This window comes from Oncorhynchus clarkii, chromosome 4 (assembly GCF_045791955.1).
Source record: "Oncorhynchus clarkii lewisi isolate Uvic-CL-2024 chromosome 4, UVic_Ocla_1.0, whole genome shotgun sequence".
NCBI lineage: Eukaryota > Metazoa > Chordata > Actinopteri > Salmoniformes > Salmonidae > Oncorhynchus > Oncorhynchus clarkii.
In genome coordinates, this window is record NC_092150.1 from 28,113,956 (window position 1) to 28,125,913 (window position 11,958).

Sequence of the window (11,958 nt, forward strand, 5' to 3'; positions counted from 1 at the left end):
GATAACCTTGTATTTGGTTTTCTGATCTGCTGCCATTTGTAGCAATTGATTTAGTAGTTAACTATAAAGTGCTATCACCATGAGTTACTCATGAAGTGCACCTTGGCTTGAGCACCATAATCAGGACTGGTCTCCCAGGTGAAATATCTATGGGTTAAAGGATGCAGGGCAAAGTCCTGCCCAGGTGGCTACTGTCTAAAAGCACATCAGATACATTTCACATATTACTATCAGTAGTACAGTACCAGTCAAAAGTTTGGACACACCTAATCATTCAGTGGTTCTTCTTTATTATGACTATTTTCTACATTGTAGAAAAAAAGTAGCCTTCTTCAATGTAGCCACCCTTTGCCTTGATGACAGCTTTGCACACTCTTGGCATTCTCTCAACCAGCTTCACCTGGAATACTGTTCCAACAGTCTTGAAGGAGTTCCCACATATGATGAGCACTTGTTGGCTGATTTTCTTTCACTCCAACTCATCTCAAATCATCTCAATTGGGCTGCTGTCAGGTGATTGTGGAGGACAGGTCATCTGATGCAGCACTCTGTAACTCCTTCTTGGTCAAATAGCCCTTACACTGCCTGTAGGTGTGTTGGGTCATTGTCCTGTTGAAAAACAAATGATAGTCCCATTAAGCCCAAACCAGATGGGATGGTGTATTGCTGCCGAATGTTGTGGTAGCCATGCTGGTTGAGTGTGCCTTGAATTATAAATACATCACTGACAGTATCATCCAGCAAAGCACCCCCCACACCATCACACATCTTCCCTCATGCTTCACGGCGGGAACCTCACACGAGGAGATCATCCGTCTCACAAAGAACCAAAAATCTCAAATTTGGACTCATCAGACCAAAGGACAGATTTCCACTGGTCTAAGTCCATTGCTTGTGTTTTTTGGCCCAAGCAAGTCTCTTCTTCTTATTGGTGTCCTTTAGTAGTGGTTTCTTTGCAGCAATTCGACCATGAATGCCTGATTCATGCAGTCTCCTCTGAACAATTGATGTTGAGATGTGTCTGTTGCTTGAACTCCATTAAGCATTTATTTGGGCTGCAATTTCCGAGGCTGGTAACTCTAATGAACTTATCCTCTGCAGCAGAGGTAACTCTGGGTCTTTCTTTCCTGTGGTGGTTGTGATGGTTTATGCAACCGCACTTGAAGAAATGTTAAAGGTTCTTGAAATTATCCTTATTCAATGACCTTCATGTCTCAAAGTAATCATGTCTTAAGTTTTAGGGCCATCTCCTGTACACCACCCCACCTTGTCACAACACAACCGATTGGCTCAAACACATTAAGAAGGAAATAAATTCCACAAAATAACTTTTAACAAGGCACACCTGTTAATTGAAATTCATTCCAGGTGACTACCTCATTGAGCTGGTTGAGAGAAGTGTGCAAAGCTGTTGTCAAGGTAAAGGGTGGCTACTTTGAAGAATCTCAAATATTAACTATATTTTGATTTGTTTAACACTTTTTTGGTTACTACGTGATTCCATATGTGTTATTTAATAGTTTTGATGTCTTCATTATGATTCTACAATGTGGAAAATAGTAAAAGTAAAGAAAAACCTTTGATTGAGTAGGTTTATCCAAACGTTTGATTGGTACTGTATATATTTATACAACCTCCCATAAACTAGCTACAGCAAAAGAGCACAACCCTCCAGGGGAGACCAATCTACTGTACCTTTAGCTTACATTTATGCGTTATCAATAACAGGGCAGCAGGTAACCTAGTGCTTATGAGCGTTGGGCCAGACACCGAAAGTTCTCTGGTTTGAATCCCTGAGCCAACTATAGAAACATCTGTTGATGTGCCCTTGAGTAAGGTACCTAACAGTAATTGCTCTTGTAAGTCGCTGTGGATAAGAGCAGCTGCTAAACGTAATGACCAGGTATTGAGTTGCATCCCCCCCACCCCTTTTGCCCTCGGAGCAACCTCAATTCGTCGGGACATGGACTCTACAAGGTGTCAAAGCGTCCACTAGGGATGCTGGCCCATGTTAACTCCAATGCTTCCCACAGTTGTGCCAAGTTTGCTGGGTGTGCTTTGGGTGGTGGACCATTCTTGCTACCCACGGCAAACTGTTGAGTGTGACTAACATAGTAGCGTTGCAGTTCTTGACACAAACCATTGTGCCTGGCACCTACTAGCATACCCCGTTCAAAGGCATTTGAATATTTTGTCTTTCCCATTCACCCATGTCTCAATTGTCTCAAGGCTTCAAATCCTTCTTTAACCTGTAAACCTCCCCTTCATCTACACTGATTGTAGTGGACTTAACAAGTGATATTAATAAGAGATCATAACTTACACCTGGATTCACCTGGTCAGTCTATGTCATAAACAGCAGGGGGGTAGGGGGTGCAATTCAATATTAGGGAGGTGTTCCTATTGTTTAGTATACTCAGTGTATATGCAGTGGACACTCACGTTTTGGTGATGTTTTCCTACAAGATGTGCAGGCTTACACCACATGATACAGTATCACCGAAACAGAGACTGGTTAACTCCATAAAGCCAAAGCAAACTTGGAGAATTACAAACATGTTACAAATAGGTTATATATGTCTTACAGATAGATATGTTAACTGTGTTAGAGCTGTGTGGCTTTCATAGTTTCCTTGGAGGTCTCTTGCGGCTCATCGTCTCTGGTTAGGACTGGGTTATCATATATCTCCAGACTCTTCTTCCTCTCCTGCAAACCCTTCTCTTCATCGTCAGTACTCTGGCAGCACTTGCAGCAGCAGCAGCAGCGAGCGCCGCAGAAGGCCATGCCTGACGTCACCACACGGTCCCAGGGGGCCATGGAGTGCAGGGGGCGGGGCAGGAAGTCCCAGTCACGCAGCCCGCTGGGCAGGTACTGAGGACAACGTGCCTGCATCAGGTTAACAACGATGATGAAGATGGCGAGGACAACAATGGGTACGGCCACCCCAACCAGGACTTGCCAGCCGGCCAGGGAGAGCCCCAGGATAGTCAGGGGCATGAGGAGGAAGCAGAGTAAGAGGTAGAGCGCTGCGAACCAACGGTACTTTGCTGTGCGGTTCCCCAGGGCTCTGGCCAAGCGGATGGGGATCCGAGTGAAGGGGATGGGGTACCACAGCAGAATCCCCGCTATGTTGAAGAAGAAATGGCACAGTGCAACCTGGAGAGGAGGAGATGCAAACAGGGTGAGTAAGACTTCGATAACACTGATGCATAGAGAGAGTGGACAGAGAGCAATATGAGACTGACATGAAAATAAACAATTACTACAACAAACCTGCAGTGAGTTGGCCAGTGTTTCTCCAGGAGCAGCCATAGCAGCAAGAATAGCAGTGGTAGTTGTGCCGATATTTGAGCCCAATGTCAGAGGATAAGCTCTCTCAAGGCTAATAACACCAATACCTGTTGGGTAATTGGGAGAACGATTACATGATACTGAAATAATACTTGAGTATGTGCTCTCTACATTAGTCAGTAGGTCTGGATGCAATTGGAGACAGCTAAAGGTAAGTGGATAGATAGAAGCTACAAAACTACTCACCAACAAGGGGAGTGATTGCAGAGGTGAAGACAGAGCTGCTCTGGACAATGAAGGTCATTCCTGCTCCGACCATGATGGCAATGTAACCAGTGACCCAGCCAAAGGGGAAAGGGAAGTCTGAACAGACAAGACACAGCAGGTTAAGCATTTGCTTGGCGACCACAGTGAACGTTAGGATTACTTTCAACATCAACATCAAAGTGACTGTATGGATCACAGCATAGTTGTACCTGATCTTGGTCCAGAGCACCTGAGGTGACCTTCAAGCTGCAGCGTGTCTGTACCAGTGTGGCTCATCAAACATCAAGATGTACCACTGCTGACTATCAAACAGGATGGATGTTCTACCAGCATTCTGAGTAGATTGAGAAGATAGCCAAATGTCTGCTCACCTGTGTTGAGCACCTTCTTGATGACCACAGCCACCTGTCCCTTAAGCATGGAGTTGAGCAGCTTGACAATGAGGATGAGGCAGGTACAGAGGATGAGCAGGGATAGGGCCAGCAGAATGAGGCCCACAGCCAGGTCAGGCAGGTTAGCAAAAACAAAGATATGGTTGCCTGCATGGGAAGATGCCAAATATTATTGAAGATTTAAATGGGACAAAGGGGTGATAACAATGAAAGATTAGAGAGAAGGTAATTCAACTTTAGTGAGATTAGAAAGACGGTAATAAATGTAGTGATTTTAGAGAGAAGGTCATACGATTAGTGAGAAGGTAATTTTTCGGTCCTGACATGACTTCCACAGTTTTTATGGAATAGATAGGAAGAATGGTAATCGCACTCCACACTGCCCTTTCTCACCTGGACAAAAGGAACACCTATGTGAGAATGCTGTTCATTGACTACAGCTCAGCGTTCAACACCACAGTGCCCATGAAGCTCATCACTAAGCTAAGGACTCTGGGACTAAACACCTCCCTCTGCAACTCTGCATCCTGACCGGTTGCATCACCGCCTGGTATGGCAACTGCTCTGCATCTACAGAAGGTAGTGTGAAGGCCCAATACATCACTGGGGCCAAGCTTCCTGCCATCCAGAACCTACAGTGCCTTGCGAAAGTATTCGGCCCCCTTGAACTTTGCGACCTTTTGCCACATTTCAGGCTTCAAACATAAAGATATAAAACTGTATTTTTTTGTGAAGAATCAACAACAAGTGGGACACAATCATGAAGTGGAAAGACATTTATTGGATATTTCAAACTTTTTTAACAAATCAAAAAATGAAAAATTGGGCGTGCAAAATTATTCAGCCCCTTTACTTTCAGTGCAGCAAACTCTCTCCAGAAGTTCAGTGAGGATCTCTGAATGATCCAATGTTGACCTAAATGACTAATGATGATAAATACAATCCACCTGTGTGTAATCAAGTCTCCGTATAAATGCACCTGCACTGTGATAGTCTCAGAGGTCCGTTAAAAGCGCAGAGAGCATCATGAAGAACGAGGAACACACCAGGCAGGTCCGAGATACTGTTGTGAAGAAGTTTAAAGCCGGATTTGGATACAAAAAGATTTCCCAAGCTTTAAACATCCCAAGGAGCACTGTGCAAGCGATAATATTGAAATAGAAGGAGTATCAGACCACTGCAAATCTACGAAGACCTGGCCGTCCCTCTAAACTTTCAGCTCATACAAGGAGAAGACTGATCAGAGATGCAGCCAAGAGTCCCATGATCACTCTGGATGAACTGCAGAGATCTACAGCTGAGGTGGGAGACTCTGTCCATAGGACAACAATCAGTCGTATATTGCACAAATCTGGCCTTTATGGAAGAGTGGCAAGAAGAAAGCCATTTCTTAAAGATATCCATAAAAAGTGTTGTTTAAAGTTTGCCACAAGCCACCTGGGAGACACACCAAACATGTAGAAGAAGGTGCTCTGGTCAGATGAAACCAAAATTGAACTTTTTGGCAACAATGCAAAATGTTATGTTTGGCGTAAAAGCAACACAGCTCATCACCCTGAACACACCATCCCCACTGTCAAACATGGTGGTGGCAGCATCATGGTTTGGGCCTGCTTTTCTTCAGCAGGGACAGGGAAGATGGTTAAAATTGATGGGAAGATGGATGGAGCCAAATACAGGACCATTCTGGAAGAACCTGATGGAGTCTGCAAAAGACCTGAGACTGGGACGGAGATTTGTCTTCCAACAAGACAATGATCCAAAACATAAAGCAAAATCTACAATGGAATGGTTCAAAAATAAACATATCCAGGTGTTAGAATGGCCAAGTCAAAGTCCAGACCTGAATCCAATCGAGAATCTGTGGAAAGAACTGAAAACTGCTGTTCACAAATGCTCTCCATCTAACCTCACTGAGCTCGAGCTGTTTTGCAAGGAGGAATGGGAAAAAATTTCAGTCTCTCGATGTGCAAAACTGATAGAGACATACCCCAAGCAACTTACAGCTGTAATCGCAGCAAAAGGTGGCGCTACAAAGTATTAACTTAAGGGGGCTGAATAATTTTGCACGCCCAATTTTTCAGTTTTTGATTTGTTAAAAAAGTTTGAAATATCCAATAAATGTCGTTCCACTTCATGATTGTGTCCCACTTGTTGTTGATTCTTCACAAAAAAATACAGTTTTATATCTTTATGTTTGAAGCCTGAAATGTGGCAAAAGGTCGCAAAGTTCAAGGGGGCCGAATACTTTCGCAAGGCACTGTATATAATAGGCAGTCTCAGAGGAAAGCCCATAAAATTGTTATGGACTGTTATAGACTCTCTGCTAACGCACGGCAAGTGGTACCTGAGCACCATGTCTAGGACCAAGTGGCTCCTCAACAGCTTCTACGCCCAAGCCATAAGACTGCTGAACAATTCATAAAATCGCCACTGGACAATTTACATTGGCACCCCAGCCCCTCCCTTTTGTGCACTGCTGCTACTCACTGTTTGGTTGTTACCTATGCATAGTCATTTCGCCCCCACCTACATGTACAGATTACCTCAACTATCCTGTACTCCCGCACACGGACTCGGTACCCCCTGTATATAGTATCGTTATTGTTATACTTATATTGTTACTTTTTATTATTACTTTTTATTTTAATCTACTTGGTAAATATTTTCTTCTTCTTCAACTGCACTGTTGGTTAGGGGCTTGTAAGTAAGCATTTCATGGTAAAGTCTACAGTTGTTGTATTCGGTGCATGTGAAAAATAAAGTTTGATTTGATTAGTCAACAGGTTTTCCCCCCATAGCTTCTACACTTAGCCCTGACGTGTGGTGACCCAATGTAGGGGGTTACATTACAACAGGATTTGGTCCAAGTCATAATGAGAGCAGTGACCCTTTCCCTTGTTTTGATTGGCTGATTTCAGATCCAAGCGCACAGGTATTAATTTTGATTGGCTGTGTTAGACTTGGGAGCGCTGGCCCGTCATTTGGCCTTGGGCCACTCAGGTGCTTCAGCTGGCCAGGATGAATGGGCCTTTTGAGCAGGTGGAGAGGGTGGGGTAGGGTATTTGAGCAGGCAGAGGGGGTGAGATGAGGATATGTGCCGAGTCACTTTATAGACTGAATGGAAGTCATTGTCCTTGTATCATGTGGTCTTGTCTGGTAGTGGGGGGGGGTTCTCAGGTTTCACAGAATTTTGGTTTAGCGTATCTGGCAATTCAAATTGCTCTGTAGAGACCTTTGTAGGGTCATGGGCTGTTCAGTGATTGTGCTGTACTTACATATCTCTAGATTGATTGTTTCAGTGACATGTATCTGGGTCAATGTCTTGTTGCCTTCCACCCAACAGAGGGCACCGGTCGTGCAATTGGCATCCGAGGGAACTGTTATATTCACAAGAGTCTAAAACAGAAGAGAATAAAAACAAAGATGACGGTCCAGTGACCGCTCTAACAATGAAAATACACCTCCTCAGAGATGGAAGGCAGGCAGGAGCAGGCGCGATCTTGTGAGACCATTCTAGCTTATGAGAGGGCAGTTACGCATGTGAACAACAGACACAACTCCGATATAAAGTCGTTTTTTTTCAAGGTTGCTGAAATGCCGCAGGTGTCCACTTATATCAGTGTATTCGTAACAACCTAACCATTACGAAACGTGTATTTGATCAAATAAGCCTCACGTAGCAAATTAGCAATGACTTTTTCAACCCTCTCTCACTGATCTCCATACAAAAATTCCTTATTTTCATGGACAAATTTTGTAAACCCTCTCGCTTCACCTCTCCCTCTCTGATAAAACACAAGCCAAAACAGATAAAAGGCACAGTAATTATGGCTATCACTAAGTCATTAAAACCTATGGAAACAATGACCTTAATGACATTATGACTAGTAAAGAAGCAGAATTGTATTAAGAAAAGACCACCTTCATGACGACATGATATAGTATCAGTAAGGCACTGGAACTTATAAGTAGAATCACTCTGGCCAAACTTCAAGATCTATCAAACATTAACCCTGAGAAGAGAGCTTAAGAGATAGCACTCTCACGTATATTACAACATTATCTTGTTTTTACTGTCGGAAAACTCGTAAATCATCAATCATCACAAACTTATAAAAATAGCCCCTTGTTTGACTTATCTGATTAGTAATTGCTGGTCATTGGAGGCTGCTGAGGGGAGGACGACTCATAATAATGGCTGGAACCAAGCTAATGGAATGGCATGCATTTGATACCATTCCACTCCAGCCATTACCACGAGCCCGTCCTCCCCAATTAAGGTGCCACCAACCTCCTGTGTTGCTGGTGTGACAGGCAGTGTTAGGGAGTAGTGAACTACATGTAGTTCAACAAATAATTGAATTACATTTTGCAGTAGCTTGGCGGTAGTAGAACTATATTCAAATCTAGGTGTTGTTTTCTGTAGATAATTACTTTATTGCCGTGTAACTGTGTAACTAGCTACTGGAACTTACCACTACTTTTTTTGCTAAAAGAAAATAAAGTGAAGTACGCAATAATTTCCTTTCATTTTCGGCATCAAACCTCTCTAATTCTCACATGAAACATATCTTTGTGTTCAATAGGCTAAATTACACATTCTGTTATTATGACCCCAAAGTGATCTGTCCTGCAATTTGTAGAGATTTACATATAATAATTTGTCAATAAGTCATTTCCAAAGTACATTTACTTCAGCAAACTATATTTTTCATAAGGGTAGCTTTAATGTAGCGTAACTTCTTTCAGTGTGAAGTAATTGGCATCTCGGTAAAGTATATTTTCAGAGTACCTTCCCCAACACTGGTGACAGGGTCATCGTTAATCTAAACATCTTACCGTGATTTTCTCTGTTTTGCACCAGATTTTGATCAAACTCTTGTTTCTGGCTGCTGGGTCGCCGGTGGCAATGTCACTGATTACATTTTTGTCCAGCTAGAGGAAAATAAAGGTTTCAGACTAGTTAAAGATGATTTAAAACCTACTATACTTCTTCATCAACTCAAATGTAATATTAAACAGATGTTTCATAAATGTTTCAGACATGTTTCAGGGTTGTATAGGTACTGTATCTTGCTAGCTATATAAATACATTCTAATAACTTTCACTTCTCATATTGCGTATTTTGCTTTATAAGGTGAAATTAGATTAATCACATGAATTGCGATGGTAAAACGCTGATCCTACCTCTATGATGGCATCGGTGAGAGGGTCGGTGATGACATTGAGCAGGTCAGGGGCGTTGTTTCCCCCCTGGATGTTGAAGGAGTCGATGATGATCTTGGTGAGTTTGTACAGGACACCAGTAGCTGCCTCCAGAGGCAGCAGGATTAGCACAGACAGCCAGTTGAAGAAGTCATGCACTGTGGCACCAGCAAACGCCCTGGAGGAAATAACACTAGGTTACACAGCTCACAATTTACCAAGCTTGATATTTTATTTCCCAGAAATGTTGCTCATTACCAACCAGCAAATTACAGTGTTTCTTTTATGTTGCAAAATTGTGAAGTATACTTCTATCAATTGAGGCTGTTTAGAAACGTCTTGAGCTGACTGACAGTCATTTTGCTATGGCTGTATTCATCAATCGAGCAAGAAGACAATATTTTGAATAATGTAGTCATGTCCATATACAAATTTGATGATATCATAGTAAATTGACCTTCTTTATTACTTTACCCAAAATATCATGACATTAGTGATAGTCAAATTTGTCAAATTTGTGAATGTATAAATCAACATTTTGTCCATTTAAACAGCCTGTGTCCAATCCGCTGTGAAAAGGGTGCTTTTTATTGGTTCTACTGACGTGCTTTGTGTCTGTATCTGACATAAAAAAGTTTGAACTTCCACACAAAATTGCTTTACTTATTTTAGGTTTAAGGAAGTGTGTAGGTCACATTCTTTATCGTACAGCAATAAAATTTATATATTTATAGCTGCTCAATAAGAATCCAATTAAATAAATCATTTAAATATATGATCAGTAACTACCAGTAAATATAATGCCTGAATTCAAGCACCTGTAGTGTTATTAATCTTTAGAAAGTGATTCAGTTAGATGTACCTGCGGAACTCATTTCTGTCCCCTGCCTGCATCATGGCCACAATGGTGTTGGTGACTGAGGTTCCAATGTTGGCTCCCATAATGACTGGCACTGCAGACTGGACCTCCAGCACTATGATAAAGATACAGAGTGTGTGTGTGTGTGTGTGTGTGTGTGTGTGTGTGTGTGTGTGTGTGTGTGTGTGTGTGTGTGTGTGTCATGTGTACTTGTCTGTGTGTGTATACTCACATCCAGAAGACACCATGCTGACCACAATAGAGGAGGACGTGCTAGAACTCTGGACTAACAATGTGACCAGCACTCCAATCACCAGGCCAGCCACAGGGTTGGACAGCACCGCATTGTCCTGGAAGATGTCCCCAGCTGCCTTACCTATGCAGACACAGCTTAAAGGTAAGGCCAAATTCATCATGAAAACGTTCCATAAACACTTTCATATCCATAAACATCCCATATTTAGATATTTTGTTATGGAATGACAGGACAATTGTAATTGAGAATAATAATTAGAGTATCATCAAATTAGTAGAGTTAAAACCTAAGAAGTGACAAATACAGTCGGTCCTTATCAGGACCTGGTTGAAAACAAACATACGCTTTTATACTTGATTTTGACTCTACGCTGATATACTTTATACTTGATTTTGACTCTATATTATATCATATGATTGGATTGGATTACGTGCATCAACAAAGATTCAGTAAGATATGAAACCATAATATTCATTTTGTCAACTCTGACAGAGAGAGAGAGAGAGAGCAGGGTTTAATGTTACCTCCAACTAGCTGGAAAGCAGAGCTCAGGACGTCTAGAGAGCAAACAAACATGTAGAGAAATCCAACCAGCAGAATGAACTTGACACTCGCAGTCAGAACCCGCAAAACCTTCCCTTTGGTATCCAACTCTGTTTCCAAAGAGAGAGATATGAGACTGGATGAGGAACCAGATTTTGGTTGGTGTAGTCACACAGATTCTCACTTAAAACATCTAAATGTTTATCTCAGTGAAGGGTAAAGAAGTGCACTTTGTTAGGAATAGGGTGCCATTTGAGAAACAACCATAATCTATCTCACCTGACCACTTGAGTCCATTGTCCTGCAGTTCAGGGAGGTTCCAGGGGTCATCCTCATACTTGTCCTCTGTAGAAAATGCTGGCAGGACGACTGAGTCTTTGGGTGCCGTATCTGCATCATCTGTGGGATTAGGAGAATTGTGAGTGGATGTTGCCTCTGTGTGTGGTGCTGCCTGGTGATGAGGTGTGGATGTCATAGATAGTAAGGAGTAGCCAAATGTACATACCAAGAGTGGGAGACGAGGTATCTCTGACTTCTGGACGAGGAGCCATTGCCCTACAGCAAATATGATGTACTTTACTTTGAGGTAAACCATGAAGAACATGTACTGTGGCAAACCATCAAAGTATGTCGGAATAAGGCTAAACAGTTTTAACTTGAATTAATCTATTGTTATTAAATAAAAAATAAAAAAAACACAGTCCTTTTTATATTGAATCCTCTATTAAAGAGTTCCTGAAATGTTTATTTGTTCATCCTCCAATGCATAGCCAAGCAATCTTGTGCCTGTCACAAGATGTTACAAAATAGGATAATTTCTCCTTTCAATTATGGTCAATTATTCCATGGGAATAACTCATTGTGATGTTGCTTATCACGTCCACATCGATAACGTCCACAGAGACATACAAATATGACTGTCGGCTAGGGGCCTACTATCCTCAAGAAAACCACAAGAGAAGTGTAATCAGTAAAGCTCTCTAAGTCCTCCTTTTCCAAGGATCAAATTGAGTTCTCTCAAACAACAATAGGCTACAATAGTGGCATACTACTAGGCTAACTAATACAATGAATACCAATTATTCTAATAATAACAAAACGAGTTATTATCATCGTTATCTGGGCAACATTTGACAAAAA

General features: G+C 42.0%; 1 protein-coding gene across 1 annotated transcript; it reads right to left on the bottom strand.

The window, feature by feature from the left end:
* Positions 1 to 1,736: 1,736 nt before the first annotated feature.
* On the bottom strand, positions 1,737 to 11,369 carry LOC139407647 (sodium-dependent phosphate transport protein 2B-like). Its single transcript, XM_071151485.1, has 12 exons — positions 11,324 to 11,369; positions 11,098 to 11,217; positions 10,800 to 10,928; positions 10,252 to 10,395; positions 10,023 to 10,134; positions 9,143 to 9,338; positions 8,794 to 8,889; positions 7,230 to 7,350; positions 3,931 to 4,098; positions 3,539 to 3,655; positions 3,275 to 3,399; positions 1,737 to 3,157 (listed from the first exon to the last, which is right to left on the bottom strand). Exons 1-12 carry the CDS (start codon positions 11,367 to 11,369, stop codon positions 2,606 to 2,608), a joined length of 1,926 nt encoding a protein of 641 aa, XP_071007586.1. The 3' UTR covers positions 1,737 to 2,605.
* Positions 11,370 to 11,958: the final 589 nt, after the last annotated feature.

What these genes read in the sequence shown, in the direction of transcription:
- LOC139407647 (XM_071151485.1), bottom strand. Translation starts at nt 11,369, where the DNA reads ATGGCTCCTCGTCCAGAAGTCAGAGATACCTCGTCTCCCACTCTTG. An exon ending in CAGCATGGTGTCTTCTGGAT is followed by an intron (nt 10,135 to 10,251) that starts GTGAGTATACAC and finishes TCTTTATCATAG; the next exon opens with TGCTGGAGGTCCAGTCTGCA. An exon ending in TCACCGATGCCATCATAGAG is followed by an intron (nt 8,890 to 9,142) that starts GTAGGATCAGCG and finishes ATTTTCCTCTAG; the next exon opens with CTGGACAAAAATGTAATCAG.